The sequence below is a fragment of the Gymnoscopelus braueri genome, assembly GCF_963280865.1.
Source record: "Gymnoscopelus braueri genome assembly, chromosome: 8".
Classification (NCBI taxonomy): domain Eukaryota; kingdom Metazoa; phylum Chordata; class Actinopteri; order Myctophiformes; family Myctophidae; genus Gymnoscopelus; species Gymnoscopelus braueri.
In genome coordinates, this window is record NC_137609.1 from 49969531 (window position 1) to 49988233 (window position 18703).

The window sequence follows — 18703 nt, forward strand, 5'->3', positions numbered from 1 at the left end:
TTATTATTAATGTGAATCCTAATTTATTACCATTTCCGTTCAAAACCGTCATGATTAAACTCAAATAGTCCATGTGGTCACTGCACAGATCTTGAGGAAGCAATGCTGCTTGCTCCATAGACACCAAATACAAATAATCTTTAAGCCAGTTGTCTACATAGAAACAATTCAGTTTTCGCCATGCTTTCCAATTACTGTTTGAGAGAGAGGTTCATAAAAAAAATTGAGCTCTGGGAATTGTCACATTTGATGTATAAAAGTGACAGTCAGTCCCCAGTTATGCCAGCACATAATACATTATTTCCAAGGTGATTTGACATATAAAACCATATTTCAAGTTGGGTTGTCCGACACGTTTCTATCCAAGGACCTGAAACAAAGTTACAGTAAACATTTACAGGATAAAATGCCACTTTTCATTAGTTCACTAATCTCTGGATTATATGATACTCAGCATTACCTCCACATATGTAGACTCATGCCTTCCGGATGATTCTGTAAGTGAAAATGAGTTGAAAGACAATTAGAAGCTTTGCAGAATGAGGGTCATATTTGAACAGTTTGATTAATCTGTTGGTGTATTCACCTTGCAGTTGGTTGGCAGAGTTTTGTTGTTCACCGAGTTCAATTCCCATTCCATCTTAAAAAAAAAAGAAAAAAAATCACAGATATCTCTGCTTACTGGAAATGTACAACCACTTAGCCTAAAAATATGAATAACTCTGGACAACAGTGTTGCATGACAGAGAACATTTAAACATTAGATACTGTACCGTTTTCATAGTCAGTAGATCGCTTGAGTACTTCATAAAAGCTTGTGTCGCCTAAAGGTAAACAATACACAATACAGTGGATTTTGTTAAACACAATTGAAAAATTGTTCTGTGAATAGTTCTTTGAATTAGTTGGAAAAAACAAACACTGAACTGACTGACTTTAATGTACTTCCAAAAGGACCACTCATGGTTTAATGAATGAAAGAGATTTGTAAATTAGATGCAAATTAGTATCCTAAGTCCTTAGCCAACATGATTGGTTCAAAGACCTACCGTGCTGCAGTGGGAGGTACACATCATCAGGAGCTCCACTTTGATTGGCGTTCTGGTAGTCAGCTGAGCCCTGATTCGTTCCCTGAGACTGAACGGGTCTGTAATTAAAAGATCACATATCATAAATGAAGTAGAAAAGAAGATGGAATCTACTGCTGTCGTGTTGATGAATAGACAGAGGTCAATACTGTACTTACCTGACACAGGCAGGATCTGTAAATAAATAAATAAATATATAACATAAATATTTGAACCAGATACAAACCTACAGGCATAATTGTTTGTCAGGGTTTGACAAGGCTGTCCTGTGAACGGACAGTTGACAGAGAGCCATGCCCTCTCAAACCAAATCAAGTGATACACCTGAACCTGAACAAAATGATATTCCTAACATTCATATTCCACATTAAAATGAAATAAAATTAGATTACAATAATTGGATTGGATCTTTAAAAAGTATACTGTACAATTGTCATTGTCATTGGAGTGCTGGATTACTTCATCAATGCTGTTGTCACCTAAAGGTAAACATAAGCATTAATGTGGTGCTTATTTTAGTTAGGCAAACATGGTTTCAATTTAGTTAATTGTTCTGATAATTAGGAAAAACACAAAACAAACTGACTTTTAATGTGCTTCCAAAAAGAACACTCATGTTTTCATAAATGAAGACGTATTTTTAAGTTATAATTAATTCAGATTAAATTAGAATCAGTTGTCCGAATCAGAAGAACTTGCGAGAACATGATTGGTTCATCAGACTGACCGTGCTGCAGTGGGAGGTGCACATCATCAGGAGCCCCAATTCGATTGGTGTTCTGGTAGTCAGCTGATCCCTGAGATTGGACGGGTCTGTAATAAAAAGTGAATATTTTTCACAAATGAAGTAGAAAACAAGATGGAATCTACTGCTGCCATGTTGAATAGACAAAGGTCAATACTGTACTTACCTGAAACGACCTGGATCTGTGAATAATAAAAATGTATATATAACATAAATATTTGAAACAAATACAAACCTATAGGCATAATTGTTTGTCAGTTTCTCCTTAATGAGAAAGCCTGTTAACGTGTTGGTGACAATGTCCAACACTAAACAAGTTACTGTACTCAGCAGGGATTGATAAAACATTTCTAACAAATCAAGTGATACACCAGAACCTGAAAAAAATTACATTCCTAACATTCATATTCCACATTAAAACAAAACAAAACAAAAATAAAATTAGATAACAATAAATGGATTGGATCTTTAAAAAGTATACTGCACCATTTTCATAGTCATGTGGCTGCTGGATTACTTCATAAATGCTGTTGTCATCTAAAGGTAAACATAAGCATTAATGTGGTGCTTATTTTCAAACGTGGTTTCATTTGAGTTAATTGTTCTGCTAATTAGGAAATACACAAAACAAACTGACTTTAATGAGCTTCCAAAACGAACACTCATGTTTTCATAAATTAAGACATATTTTTAAGTTATAATGAATTCAGATTCAATTAGAATCAGTTGTCCTAATCAGAAGAACTCAGCGAGAACATGATTGGTTCATCAGACTGACCGTGCTGCAGTGGGAGGTGCACATCATCAGGAGCCCCAATTTGATTGGTGTTCTGGTAGTCAGCTGAGCGCTGATTGCTTCCCTGAGTCCTGTAATCAAAAGGTAAATATTTGGCATAAATGAAGTAGAAACAAGATGGAATCTACTGCTGTCATGTTGATGAATAGACAGAGATCAATACTGTACTTACCTGACACAACATCGACCTGTAAATTAAAAACAATTATATTAACCATACGTATTTGAACCTTAAAGAGGAATTTTGGCCCACGGTTTTCTTACATTTTCTATGATGTTTTGATATTGTAGGATGAATGGTACAGTAGAAACATGTCATAACTCCATCCCGGGTCCGCCACAGCATAAAACGCGCGCCAATAGGCCTTGCGCTAGATCGTGTATTTTAATAGTTTTTTCTTCTTTTCTTTTGGGTGAGATCTGACGTTCATAGTGACAGAACACTATGCAACGTGATTGTCTTGATTGTCACCGGAAGTCTCGCTAGACAAGATTTCAATCTCGAGATTTCAATCTCGTCTAGCGAGACTTCCGGTGAGGCGCATTCAAGACAATCACGTTGCATAGTGTTCTGTCACTATGAACGTCAGATCTCTAAGGAAAAAAATAAAAATTAGAATTAAAATACACGATCTAGCGCAAGGCCTAGCACACGTTTTAAGCTGTGGCGGACCCGGGATGGAGTTATGCTTTTTTTCTACTGTACCATTCATCCTAAGATATCATAACATCATAGAAAAGGTAAGAAAACCGTGGGCCAAAAATCCCCTTTAATATTGTTATGTTATTAGTACTGATTTATGGAGAGTTGTTCTGAGATTATAATCTGACTACAGACATAAAATGAGACAAGATTAGAAAACGTTTATAATTCCTAAGGGGAATTGGTTGACAGTAAATGGCAGCAGTCGTTCTAGATACAGAGAAAGCAAGAGCAGCATGTAATAAAGATCACAATGAAAGAAATATATCAAATAGACAAAAAGAGATTATGGCAAAAAATAATAACAATATAAAATCTTATACATAACACAATTAATACAAAATAATGTTTGTGGTCTTAATGATAATAAAAAGGGTGACTAAGGTACAGAACAACCTCAACCTCCTCAGTATGTTTTATGGAGAGTTGTAAGTGGTGCATTTATATAGCGCTTTTATCCAAAGCGCATTACATAGATTGTGCATTACATTCACCCATACACCGATGGCAGAGGGGAAACCATAGACATATAAAGGTAGACGCCTCATTCGGCTCTGAAGCGTCTGTATCTCGGGCGCGCTTCCTGCTTCCGCAGGGCTGCCGTGTGCGTCACACACGCGGAAGTTCGGTAGGCCAATCAGAGGCAGGTGGGGGCGGGTCTTTTTGTAACCCAGCTCTTAACCCTTTGAGAGGCAGCAGCTGACAGCTGTGCGCAGCATCTAGTTAGTTGGAACTTGGCAAACTCCACACTCTATTTGTGAAATTCAAATAAGAGACTGGTCCTTTTTCATATCAAGGTCCATTATTTATTCAGCATTTGAGTCACGGAACACCGTTTGATAAGCTTTAGCCTCTCACACCCAAAACGTAGAATATGTTATCGTTCGATAAGCTGTTGTCAAAATAACAATTGTTTACGTTCTCTAATTGTGTACTTGTTTAGTAAGTAATGCAGATGTTTAACAATTTGACTCTTGACAGCGTGAAATGTTATACTCAAGATTTAAAGATCTATAGATTTATATCTATCCAAATGGACCCTCCATTTGGTTATTATCAACTCTCCATCATTTAGCTGGGTACCACCTGGAACCCCCTCAATGACCACTGGTGGTTCCCTGACCACTGGTTGAGAACCATTGCACTGACAAGTCCCGGAAAAGACGCACTGTGATTGGCCAGTAGTCAACGCACTGTGAGCGCTGTGATTGGCCAGTAGTCACTTTGAGTGACAGGTTCCCTGCGGAAGACGGAAGAGCCGCCGTGTATTGCGATACAAGTCGCCCCAATGAACTGCAGAGGCCAATGAGGTATCTAGGTTTCTAATATCTATGGGGGAAACCATGCAAGGCACCAACCTGCTCATCGGGAGTAATTAGGGGTTCAGTGTCTTGCTCAAGGACACTTTAATTCTACACTAACTCTGGGGGAGCCCAGGATCGAACTGGGAACCTTGCGGTTCCCATCCCGCCGCTCTACCGGCCACTCTACCCCTGAGCCACTGCCTTTTATGAAGAATTCTTCAGTGATTATAATCTACGCTAGATGTGATCCATGTTATGTATAGTCATTCTCACCTTCGGATGTTCTGTATCGACACAGGAGGACCAGAAAGATGGTCAGAAGAATCACAACAAGAAGTCCTACAATCAGTCCAATTATAAGTGGAGAAATCTGTTCCACAGGCCCAGACACTTAAGGATGAAAACAGCATTGGAAATAAAGGACTTAATTTAGCATTTAGTCTATATTCATAGTGTCTATACACTATGACAGCAATGACAATTGCATTTGAAACTAGAAAAAGTGCTCCTCGGAATACAGGTCTCCGCCAGGTCAGGTAGGTTATTGTGGCCTCCTGGTGGCGCTATAATAGGCCAATGTGAAAGGGGTGTCATTTCTTCTTAGGCTTTTCACGGCAATCAGACACTGCATTCATGATTTGAGGCTTTTGTTCCAAAAATGTGTTTTGATAAGATTAGACCTGCTGGTGGCGCTATAACAGGCCAATGTGAAAAGGGTGCCATTTCTTCCTCGGCCTAGTGGGAATGTGCGTGTGAAATTTCACGGAAATAGCAAGCTGCGTTCATGATTTGAGGTGGTCACAGACGGACACACACACGGACGGATGGACAAACGGACGGAGGGTAAAACATACTCTCTCGCCTTTCGGCCTGGCGGAGACAATAAATAGATTAGCAGCATTAGAACATTTTCTTTTTGCTTGTACTGTAGGCTGTAGTATACATATGTCCCAAAACATGATTAAGCTGCTGTTATAAACCTGGGAGACCACAGTCATGTCTGTTATTATGTAATAGTTTACAAACAAAGCTGTGTATTTCTTTCATATAATTAAGACAATTTAAATGAGTGTCTTTTTAACTTTTATTCTGTGTACATTAACAACTGCGTGAAGTTGGGAATGGGATTAAGTACAATTATGCCTGAGTAAAAAGTTTAAAAATAAACCAAACATGTAACTCAGAATTAGGACAAAGCATAGGGATTTTTAAAGGGGTATACTGACTGTTCAAATAAATGAAAATAGCAAATATCAGTATACTCACATGCCACTGTCATCCAGCTCTGTGGTGACTCTTCTCCAGAATATTTACACTTGTAGAATCCCTCATCAGACTTAGATACAGCAGGTATGATCATCTCTCCATTACTTTTAGTTTGGACCAATTCTCCATTTCTATAAAAGTCCACATTGGAGAGTGACATGTCTCTTTCATGTTTGCAACCAAGAGTCACAGAAAGTCCCTCGGTCACAGGCTGAACAGGACTCACCAGGATGACAGAACCATCTGTAAAACAGTTCATCGTTTTAAAACAGTCCATGATGTTAGGTTTCACACTGAACAAATACAAAAGCATGTTTGTAATGAGTTGATGGAATGCTGCAGTATTGTTAGGTATAGTGCATGAAGGAACTGGACTCACCATGTACTGTGATGTTGACAGCATTGCTGTACTCTCCCAATCCAGACTCACACCAGTACACTGCACTGTCATTTGTAGATACGTTCCTCGTCCATGTAGATTCATTCATTAATAGCCCAGATGATAACTCTTTTACTCGATCATTAAAACCCTTCATTTTCCATTCAGTAGAGTTTCCCTCACAGCTCAGTGAGACAGACTTGTAGATGAAGTGCTGAGTTCTGCCAGAACTCACTGTGAGAGAAGCTGAAGAATGGAGATCTAAAACACAACGCAGGATCAGAGGTCAAACAAAGTAAGGTTGAATGTCAGAAAACAACCTTTACAAATGATGAATTATGAGTCGTACTCACCACCAGACCACACAAACTGAGGTTCACTGTCCTCAGTGTAATAAACTGGGTCTCCTCTCCCAGCTTTACACACATATCCTCCTGTGCCTGTAGGACCATGAATGATGTAGGAACCTTCTACAGTTCCATGCTGGCTACCAGGTAAGAGCTCATAAGTGTAGGAGTTGTCTGATGGTTTAGGTACAGCCCTGTACCAGTAGAACCTCCAGCCTTCAGATGATTCTTTAACATCACAGCTCAGAGTCACCGAGGCTCCAGGACTCAACCATGAAGGAGACAAACCCAGAACAGGCTGGGGTTTGGCTGTTGGGAAAACACATTATTTGAATTTGTAAACATTGTTTATAGTCTGTTGAAGATATTTCATGCTGTCTTGTAGAAGTTACCACTCCAATTCACAATATTCTCTTTACATTTTCTATATAAAGGAGATATATTCTGACTTACCTGACACAGTCAATTTAACAGCATCACTCCACCCTGTTGACGACTGCTGGTAATTTTTGGCACGACCCTTGCACACGTAGACACCGCTGTGATAAACAAAGGCTCTGCTGATTCTGAATTCAGCCTGGTTTCCTGGTTTGTATGAAGCTAAGCTTGTTGTGCTCCATTCATACTTCCAGTCTGTGTCACTTCTACCCAGTATCTCACACTTTAGAGTGATGGTCTCTCCCATGAATATGTGAGACCAACTGGGCTGCAGTATCAAAACAGACCTGCCCTCTGTTCAAATAAAATACAATCCGAATTAGCATACAAAACTTCACTTGTCTTTCACTACAGGAAATAGGCAGGGAGTGACTTGTAGATGTGTCATACATTTTTAGCTCACTATTATTTATTTATTTTCAAAGCAAATTAAATGACTCACCAATGGTGTCTATGGTGACTGCATCACTGTATTCAGTGTAGTAAACTGGTTCTCCTCTCCCTCCTCTGCACCAGTAGATTCCACCTTCAGACACACTGATTGGTCCAGTAGAGTATTGAACACCATCTTGCATGATCAGTGAGTCCTTGCTATGTTGGTACCAGTAGTAGTTCCATTCAGATGAGTAGTCCACAGAGCAGCTCAGTGTAACACTGCCCCCTACAGGTATGGCTGTCTGGTCAGCCCTCAGTATGGCCTTTGGTTTATCTGTTCAGATGAGGAAGAACATTTTAAAACTAGAACAGGCATTTCTTGGAGAAACCGTGGGCTAGCTGAAAGCTGCACTGAGTAGCTTTGCATACATCATTAGTTACTTTAAAACGTTTATCAAGGAGTCAACTCGTTCATCGACTGTATCTATTCTCAACAGTGAATGAATGAGTTGACTCTAGAATAAATTGAATTAAATTGTGTTTGGCCATTGAAGAGACAATATATTCCATGGGGCCATGAGCACTTTGAACCTAGCAGACCACAGGCTATGCTAAGGGGAAATGTATACTAAAAACATGGAGGATGACCCTGTTAAAGTAAGATAAGAGAATGCTCTCCATTCATTTCTCTCCTTCCCGCAGTTTCTTGTCCTACCCACCAGACCAACCAACGCTAACCCATCATCAGCCCTGCTCGCTAGCCGTCATGCTGGCCCATAAACCACCCATATTACGGTAAGAACAGAAGAGACACCATTATAGCGCTGCCAACCCAGTGGAATTCCTTCCTACGCAATCACCCCTCAAAACGCTGACTCATTCCGAAGCCAGTCAAGAGCTCGTCTTGACGCCTCGATGCGGCTTACTGACATGCAGAGAGAGGGTGAGGCCAATAAGTTCAGTCCGGACGGACAGAAATGGATTCATTCCAGAATCAGATTTTTTGTCACATCACAGGTTTACAGAAGTAACATTCTGTATCAAGCTGATTTGACCCTGGCACCTGTCCAAAAATGCTACCATTGTACTGGGTATAGCCTACAGTATCTGCACACGTTTATTAACTCTAAACTCTATAGCATAGAGCACAGATTCAACATTACCATGGACTACAATTGTGCACTATCACATGAATTTATTCTATAGCTCACTTACGTGTCTTGCCGTTCTCTGACATCCGTTGTCCCTCTCCAGCAGAGTAGACAGGCACCACGGTCACAGTGTAGACGGCGTCCGACTGGAGGTTGGTCAGGGCGGTCTTGTAGGTGTTACCAGATACCTGCGCCTGGAGCCACAAGCAAACACATAAACCGTGTCAAAAATATGTAAAGGAATTAACATTGTCTCTACAGCTTGGGGTTTTCCTGGATGAAAAAAAAGAAGGGGAACAAAGAAGACAAGTAGAAGCGACGGTGTCAAACTACACTACAGTGCATGGAAGGTGTCGTCCAGCCTACCATCTCCTCGGCTCCTCCAGCCACAGGCACGTAGAAGATCCTGTACTGACGCACGTTTTCCTCAGCGGGCTCCCACTGGACGTTCAGGGTGGTGGTGGTGGGGTCTGTGACACGCAGGTTCCTCACACCACCCAGGGGCTCTGGAATAAGGTAGGATTAATTTACGTACGGATAAAAAAACTACACTAAGCTGTCCTTCGTCTAACAGTATGACTACATAAAACAGCTTTCTGTATCACAATCTTCACTGTGCATCCTCAGTGGCACCACCTTTAAATCATCATCTTCTATGTCGACTCAAGTTCCTCTGACTAAGCAATTCATCTCAGTCAAACCTCCCCCAAAGGCATTGCTCTTTATATAATCCATGTATCATTAGCTAGAATGATTGAACGCTCCCAAAAGACAACTCTTCATGAGATCTTTGCACATCTGTCCAAATATCGGTGAGAGAAAAAACTAAAACAAACGACTTACTGGTCTTAGCAAGGCCGCTCAGCTCACTGCTGACTCCGGTGGCGTAGACTGCTACCACGGTGATGGAGTACTCTGTGTCAGGGGTCAGATTGGGAAGCAGGACTGTGGTCTTCTTTCCTTCGATCTGGGTCTGGTGGTGCGGGAGTTGGGGTGGGAGAAGGGGTGATTAACTTCCTTGATATACAGTATATTACTCTTGATTAGATATTCTACATATGACTCTTTCAAATGATGAAGAGGTCCCTAAGATGTCCTATCTAATGTCTCATTTCATGCTAATAATGTAGTTGTACAGTAGTAGCCAACTTGCAGCAATAATGGCTCGCTAGTTAAATGGGTTGACAGATACAGTAACTTGGCTGCCGTATTCCGTTGGACAGCTGTGGTATCTTTCTTTTAAAGTAACCTCTTTTGTCTAAATTCTAAAAGCATTTAACCGATTCTGCGACTTTAGCGTCAACTGAATTTGGATGTTCTTTTGAATTCTGGGAGACACTGGGGGGAGGGAGTTGATCATTTTCTAAGATGGGACACAAAACTCATCCCAGGATTCTTGATTCTGGAGTTACTAGAGTGTGTAGCGGTCATGGTAAATATATACCCTAATGGCCAAAACAGTTGGATGTCTTGCCATTACAGGCATTAGTGGAGGGTCACTTTACTACGCTGTGTTTGGCTAGGCTAGAGGGATACTGTACAGTCAAGCCCCCAGAACCCAGTGGTTTCATTGAAGCGGAATGGACATGCTGGCCATTTGAGGTACTGCACATGGGGCCACTGTCGGCGGTGACGGTGGTAGACGGTGCTCGCTCACGATTAAACTATAGATGCAAAACGCGTCTATAGTTACATAGACATAGACAGTTCAAAAACATATATTTATGAAGGAAAATAACGACCCCAGAGGTTAGGTAGGTTAAGACTTAGACAGGGGCCATTTTCGAATTGCAGCCTCATGAAGGTGTATCTTTAGGGCAGTTTTGAAAGTGAGTAGGGTTTTACACTCCTTTACTCGTTTTGGTAGGGCATTCCCCATTTTTGATGAATAGCATGAGAACGAGTTCATTCCCTTTGTTGTGCCAAATCTGGGTTGAACATGATTCGTGGAGCTGCCTCTGGTGTTATGATCGTGGACTTCATTAACGTTTTGGAAGTATTTTGACAAATACAGGGGGATCCCAATGTTGTGGTGTATCTTGAAGACCAGGCCCATAGCAAGTTGCTGTACTCTGTCCTCAACCCTAAGCCATCCAATCCTAGCAAAATGAGCAGGGGTTAGATGGGTTTTGTGATTGAGGCCAAGAAGTAGCCTTACTAGTTTGTTTTGGGATGTTTGGAGCCTTGTTTTTAAGGCCTTGGAGGTGTTGTGATACCATGAGGAGCATGCATAATAGTAATATATATCAATCTTTATTACAGCCGAAGCCAATAAGGGACATACAAAACATTAAAAGTTAATATATAAAACAACTAAAAAGCACAGTAAAACACAACATTATAAAATGCACTTGTACCAATGCTTCCACATTTGGGAGCGGTATCTTACTGAGCTATGCCTTGGATTTATCATATTGATAATCACCTCATTAAGAGACCCATCAAGTCTACACTTAAAACTATAAATAAGGTTTCTCAGGAGAGCCTGAAAGGTGGTTAGACCCGAGTCACAAAAAAGCTGACTAGCACTGCCACCCCTAGGCTTCCTCAGGAGAATCCTGAGAGCGTCATTGTAAGCCACCTTAAGTTTGCGTAAGCTCTCCTTTTTATATTTCACCCATAAAGGGGCAGTATACAAAGGAGTGCAGTATGCTCTAAACAAATTAATTTTAACCTCATCAGAGCAGTAGTGAAATTTTCTTACCAGCATATTAGCTTGAGCATACAACATACGTCTCTGTCTGAACATGTCAGCATCATCTTCCATCTTATCATTTATGATATGCCCCAAATATTTACAACTGTTGCACACAGTAAGGGTTTGCCCAGACAAATAGAAAACAGGAAAATTAAGTTTCAGGTCCTCCTTGGTCCTGCAGATCATTACCACACTCTTTTTGGCATTGTACTTCACGTCAAACTGAACACCATAATCGGAGCAGATGTTAAGTAGCTCCTGAAACCCAGCACTACTAGGGGATACAATGGCCAAATCATCGGCATACATAAAGTGATTGACCAGGGTGTTACCTATCATGCAACCAGTCCTAGCCCCTCCCAGCTGCTTTGACAGGTCGTCCATATATAGGTTAAAGAAGGCGGGGGATAAAAGCCCCCCCTGCTTAACCCCATTGCCTACACCAAAGGGAGAGGATATGCTATTCCCCCATTTCACTCTCATACTTTGTTTGGCATACCAGTAAGCCAGGATGCGTATGATGCATCCAGGCACACCCCTCTGATTAAGTTTGACAAAGAGTTTGTGATGATTAATACGGTCAAAAGCCTGAGACGCATCAATAAAACCTATCAGCATAGTAGAGCCTTGTCTTCTATATGTTTCAACAGCCTCTTTTAAGGCATATATACATAAGTCTGTACTGTGTTTAGCCTTAAAACCAAATTGGTTGTCTGTGGTGGAGATAAAAACACTTATCCTATCCAGTAGGATCCTTTCAAGTACTTTAGACAAAATGCTGGCTAGGGCAATGGGTCTATAATTAGCCATACTCCCAACCTTGCCCGCCTTGTCCTTAATGACAGGCACTAGGATGACTGTGAGCATGGAATCTGGTAGGATCCCATGTGTTATCAGTCCTGTAAGGCAGATAGACAGCAGTGCTGCAACTCTAGGGCTGGCTAGCTTTAGGTGCTCAGCACTAATGTTATCTAGGCCACATGCTTTTTTTATCAGCTAATTGTCTAATAGCTAGATAGATCTCATTAGGGCTGAAGTGTACTCCACCCTCATCTAACTTACCTATATAATAGGGTTCACTCTTTACACAGTTGAACAGAGCAGCATAATGCTGCCTCCATAACTCAGTTATGTTTTCTGTACCTGAAACACCATCAATATTACAAGGCAGTACTGCTTTAGACCTATTTATATTTTTAACCTCTTTCCAAAAGCCATTGGCATTATTGCTTAACAGTTTCCCAGCCATAGAATCAGCTCTCATAGTTTGCTCATGCTTTCCCACAAAACGCACTGCCTGCTTATACCTGGCATTAGTTAACTTTTTATACATAAGTTCAGGCCCCTGTCTAGGTTTCTCAGCAATAACCCAGGCCCTATGGGCCGCCTTAGCTTCTTCATGGTGGCTAGCAACATACATGTTCCAGCCCGGCTTGATGTTTTTAGACCCTCTAGGGTGAGAGAGTAGGGGCCTGCTGGCCACAGAGAGAGCATTAACTATACCATTATACATAGTACACAGGTCAGTACAGTGATTGGGGTCCTTACAGTTCACATTACATAGAATAGCATCCATTGGCACATGAACTTGACTTAAAAGAGCATCTGTTCTCTCACTGTAAAAGGAAACATCATCTAACAACAACAATAACAATAACCTTGTATGAGGGCCCCTGCAAGAATCTTCAGAGTATTCTTATTGACTAGACGTCCAATCCTATACAAAAAGCGTATTCTTTGGTTGACCTTTTTGATCACTCTTTCGGCAGGGCCGGCCGCTGCTATAAGCAATATAAGCGGTCGCTTAGGGCCACAACCACTAGGGGGGCCAAAAAAAAAGAAAACAAAAATGGTCCAACAACTAGCGTTATTATTTTAGTATGCAACAAAAAGTAACAATGATTTTATAATGGGGGTGTCTTAGGGCCACGAAAATCCTAGGGCCGGCCCTGTCTTTCAGCGTTTTTGTTACCGGAGAGATTTGCCTCCAAGATGGAACCCAGGTAGGTAATTTCCTCCTTTCTTGTGATAACGTCATCACCCACTTTGATCGTGAAACTCTCAGCCTTGCTAAGGTTAGAACTGGACCCAAAGAGGATGGATTCAGTTTTACCCAGGTGTAATGATAGTTTGTTGTCGGAGAGCCAGATACAGATCTCGTTGAGTTCAGTGCTGAGAGTTTTCTCAACCTGTCCGAGACCAGCAGAGCAATGTCATCTGCGAACAGGAACAGTTTGCAGTCGCAAGCTGAAGACATATCGTTCACATATATCAGGAACAGTAAAGGTCCTAGTATACTTCCTTGAGGAACACCACAAGTCACTGGGAGGGGAGGGGACTGGGTGCCGTTTACTTCCACCACTTGCTCCCTCCCTTCATGAATCATGATATCACCCAGGCAATCATCCCAGCCAGGTTTCCTCCAGTCGAAAAGATGAAAACCTTCATCCTGTGTTAAAGGGTTACGTAGCTGGTGGTCAGTCAGCATGCAGCGCGTGACTTCCACACAGCCAGCTGGACTAAAGCTGAGTTTTTCGCAATCTTCGGCATGAAATAGAACCTATGCTGGATGGTAACGGAATGAACATCTGGGCCATATTCATTCACAGCATTCCATCTTGTACAGTGCAAGGAACACAAACTTCAAATACGACGGTACATCCAGACAAAAACGTACCGATACTTCCGCTCACTAATTTCAAACATACACAATTATATGCATACTGTATGTACTCTCTTTTAAATGACAGCCTTGCTTATATGTGTATGTGTGTGCGACATGCGTTGTTATCGTCTCTGTCGGGTGTACAAACCTTCCAAACTCAAATTCAAAAACAGCAAAAATGGCAGATCTGCAAGCTCTTAACATTTCGATATTGCAGATCTGCTTTTTGATACTTTTGTGTAGCTGTAGTATGATCAAGTAGGCAACGATATGTGAGTGTATTCTTACAGTTTGGGTCCTGACTCCAGCAGTAGGGACGTAGGTGATGTTGTAGTTCTGGACCCGGCCCGGTGTGGAGTTCCACCTGGCATTCAGAGTGGTGGTGGTCTCATTGAACACAACTAGGTTGGTGGGAGGTCTATCTGGCACTGGACACACATACATAATTACAACCATGCAGATATTTGAATCAGTCATGCACTGTATATTTCTTTTTAAAAAAAAATCTTTTAAGGGCACAATCCTTGATAATTTGCTCAACACTCTTTATTAATGTTATAAAAAAAATGTATCTTGACGAGACTTGCTTGTGTTTTTGTTTGTTTTTTTCTTTATCATATCGTCACCTTGCTAATGGCCTAAGTAATTTTTTGAGGAAAATGATATTTTTGCCTAAATCAGCTCCTCATGACACTGGCCACCTCTGGTAAAATCGCCCAACTCCTAATTGAAAAGGATCATGCTGTTCACTCCCCTTTTAGTATAATGACCTATACTCCCTAGTCACTGTGACTTAGGCCAAAATAGACCTTTTTTTGGCCTAAGTCAGCATGGTTTTGTGACTTAAGCCAAATTATTTACTGATTTAGGCCATTTTGAAAACATTTTTTCTTTTTTTTCTTGGCCTAAGTCAGATTTAATCCTATTTAAACCTATTTAAATCTCTTATGTTACATAACTGACAGACAGTGTCATTTATATTTAAATAGTCATATTTTGTTATAAACATTTTGGGTGAAATGATTAAGAAATATCATATAGTTTTGTTTTGGATCAGTTTTTAATTTTTCCTGAAAAACTAGTTTAGCAAGGCGACAATATTAGGATCTGGATAATTCCTTTCATGTATACTAAAACAAAGAGGCTGTATTGCTCCCATACAGCAAATAATACATTTGACATGTTTAAAAATATACAAAAATATATTTTTGGAGATCAAAATTAGGACAACAATATTTTAAGTGGCCAAACCTTCTAAAAACAATCTGTGAAAATAGATTTCCAGGGTCCAAAACACATTTTAAAATGATTTGCCCAACTTTGTAGTATTCTGAAACAAACATGTGAAATATTTTTATTTTTTCTTTGGGTATGGGCTGGTTTGAATCAAGGATTGCAGCTTTAAATAAGAAAAGACCATGCGTCCTCTGTTATGCTGTCTTTTCTGACGCATGGATGGATTCACTGGAACAGCAATGGATTAATAGATGGATGAATGGATTAACAGACTGATGAATACGGATGGATGGATGGATGAATGGATGGATGAATACAGATGGATGAATGGATGGATGGATGAATACGGATGGATGGATGTATGGATGGATGTATGGATGAATGGATGGGTGGAAGGGTGGATGGATGGATGGATGGATGGATGGATGGATGGATGGATGGATGGATGGATGGATGGATGAATACGGATGTATGGATGTATGGATGGATGTATGGATGAATGGATGGGTGGAAGGATGGATGGATGGATGGATGGATGGATGGATGGATGGATGGAAGGAATGCATTCATAGCCATGACATTCTAGTCCGGCGTTTTCGGGCAAAAATGGTGCACTTTATGATAAAAGCATGACATTTGGCACACAGTTAGGGCATGCCATAAGGAAAATGTTTGACTATAGGGCCATCGCAGATTTGTCCTGTGGTAACCATGGCAGCCATTTTCCAAAATGGCCTCCACCTGCTGTCAATGTACCAATAACTGGCAGTAACGGCAGCCCAATGCCTCCACTTGACTGAGCTGTGGGTTGCTTTTGGAACTGGGAAAAGGTTCCGTAACTTAGCAGCTCATGAGATGGCAAGGGCATTAGGCCCAGATCGATGCTTAGCCTTACCCATGTTCCATGCCTTTACTGGATGTGACACAGTGTCATCTTTTGGAGGCAGAGGCAAGAAGACGGCATGGGAGACCTGGAAAACCTATGGTGACGTCACAAGTGCCTTCAGTTCCTTAGCTGCCACCCCAGACAAAATAGATGACTGGATGGAGCCTCTGGAGCCATTTGTGGTATTGCTCTATGACCGCACTAGCGGCCAGGCATCAGTGAATCAGGCACGGAAGCAGCTATTCACCCAGAAAGGCAGAACAATTGATGGACTTCCCCCAACACCAGCTGCACTGATTCAACATACAAAGAGGGCAGCCTACTAAGCTGGTCACTGCTGGGGACAGGCGATGGTTGCAGCCCCTGAACTCCCATCCCCAGGTGAATGGGGGTGGACGAGGAAGGAGACAGGTGAATACAAATAATTTCATCCACTTCTTTACACTTGTAAACCTGTGATCTGACAATAAAGCTGATTCTAATTTTGACAGGTGGATGGGAAGTGCACTGGACCACACTGCCAGAAGCGAGCCTGGCCTGTCGGGAACTCCTCTGCTGTGGTTGCAAAAAGGGATGCAGTGGACAATGCAGATGTGTTAAGGCAGCACTTCAGTATATGCCCTTTGCTACTGTGGTGGACTGTGTAACTAACATTGTGTAGATTATCTGGCTTTATTGAATATGCCATTAGGCTATGACTCATGAGTACTCTGCCTTTGTTGTGTCTTATAGTCCATTGAAAATAATTATGCATTACTACTACTAATAAAAGAAGAAGTGAAGTACTGCATTCTTGACTCTCACTTGTCACAGTTTGAAAACATGTACAGTACTACGTCATTACATATTTCGATGGGTTTACAATTATTTAATTAACTGAATGCCATATGTAGTTAGGTAGCTACTAGCATGTTGTAAATAGTACCACTGCACAGCAGGTGGCGCCCATTTTGAAAAATGCCTGCCATGGTTACCACAGGACAAATCTAAATAGTACCACTGTATTCCTCATCCTTGAAAATGTAGGATTAGTCACCACCAGAATCAAGATCCTAGGTGGTCTAGAACCTGAGTTATTAGTAAAATAACAGCAGATGGAGGCCATTTTGGAAAATGGCTGCCATGGTTACCACAGGAAAAATTTGCGGTGGCCCTATAGCCAAGAATGTTCCTTATGGCATGCCCTAACTGTGTGCCAAATGTCATGCTTTTATCGTAAAGTGCACGATTCCATCAAAATATGGCGCGAAAACGCCAGACTATTCAGGATGAATGGAATGACACAGAACAACATTGTACCAAGCATTGTGAGCTTGTAGATCAGTTATTTTCGGCATGAGACACCGGAGCGCAAATAAGTATACAACAGGCATAAACTTGGCTGTTTGCAGCAACCTGGGGATGACTGGCAGGGACAAAGGCACACGCACAGACAGACAGACAGACCAACACATCGTATAAAAGTCTGTATTCAGCCGCAATGCAGCACCATTGGAGAAATGTATGGGTTAGGGTTTGGTTGTGACCTTGCTCAAATGACACAATGATAGCAGTCCGATGAACATCAGTGCTGATGATTGAACAAAATAATGGAACATGCGTTCATCGCTTGGGAAAAAAAAGAGATCATCCTCTTGGGGGTGGCAGCCCGAACATGTGCAAAACAGACCCCTGGCAACGGATAACAAGTTTTATTAATTTACAATGCTTATGTCTAGTATGAATTTGCTTTCTTTGATTGTATGGTGATTTTTTGACATTTTGGTGACATTTTTCCACCTGCACACATGTTCTACCTTGTCATGTTATCCTCCTCAGGCGATCCTGAACTACAACTAGATCTCCCACCGCGATATACAAACATATATTTGTATATCCCAGGATATACCACAGGGGTCCGTCCCCCAATACCTCCAGCTCTTTAAGAAACAGAAAATACAGTTTCAGGTGGGTTGCACTTTTCAGCCAATCAGGAGAACATACTAGAGGTCTTCACGGGTAAAATATAAAGACCCGTACCCAAATGGACCTGTGAAAAAATTACCCGGAACCGAATGGACCCGGCCCATAGTCCAATATGAAGGACCGATACCCGAATGGACCCGCGAGAATATTACCCGAAACCGAATGGACCCGGGCCATTGTTAGAAATCTGAGTTCCGGACCCGAACAGTACCGAGAGCTGTTATTGATCCGTATAGAACCGTGACATCACCCGAACACAAAATAGTTTGCCAACGTCATTACTAGTTGTTTTAATCATCCTATCCTTGTTAATATATCGCCATTTAGGTCAATGATGAACATTATATAGTGATATGATAATATAAATAGCAGCCAGTCATTAACTGCGTCACTGCCAGTCTGTCTTCTGAGCGACCCCCCTCCCTCCCTCCACTCGGGTATTAATGGAACCGTCCATTTCACAGTCTGAGCCCCGAGACCCCCCGCTTGCCGGGTCCACTCGGGTATTAGTGGAACCGTCCATTTCACAGTCTGAGCCCCGAGACCCCCCGCTCGCCGGGGCAACTCGGGTATTAGTGGAACTGTCCATTTCACAGTCGGAGCCCCGAGACCCGAGACGGACTGTACCGGCTCCGACCCGGAGTCACTTCTTGTGAATGGA

At 41.5% G+C, this 18703-nt stretch overlaps 1 protein-coding gene across 1 annotated transcript; it reads right to left on the reverse strand.

Moving 5' to 3' along the window:
* Nucleotides 1-279: 279 nt before the first annotated feature.
* On the reverse strand, nt 280-16090 carry LOC308090912 (uncharacterized protein; the record flags this gene model as incomplete). The annotated part of the gene is made up of 21 exons (XM_080436185.1): nt 280-370; nt 461-495; nt 587-640; nt 774-824; nt 1050-1147; nt 1247-1262; nt 1517-1567; nt 1816-1901; nt 2000-2015; nt 2320-2370; nt 2612-2700; nt 4910-4920; nt 6517-6542; nt 6635-6937; nt 7082-7360; nt 7509-7775; nt 8657-8786; nt 8959-9098; nt 9436-9565; nt 14244-14383; nt 16087-16090. The coding sequence occupies 21 exons, from the start codon at nt 16088-16090 to the stop codon at nt 359-361; spliced, it is 1989 nt and encodes a 662-aa protein (XP_080292311.1). The 3' UTR covers nt 280-358.
* Between the last annotated feature and the right edge of the window lie 2613 nt (nt 16091-18703).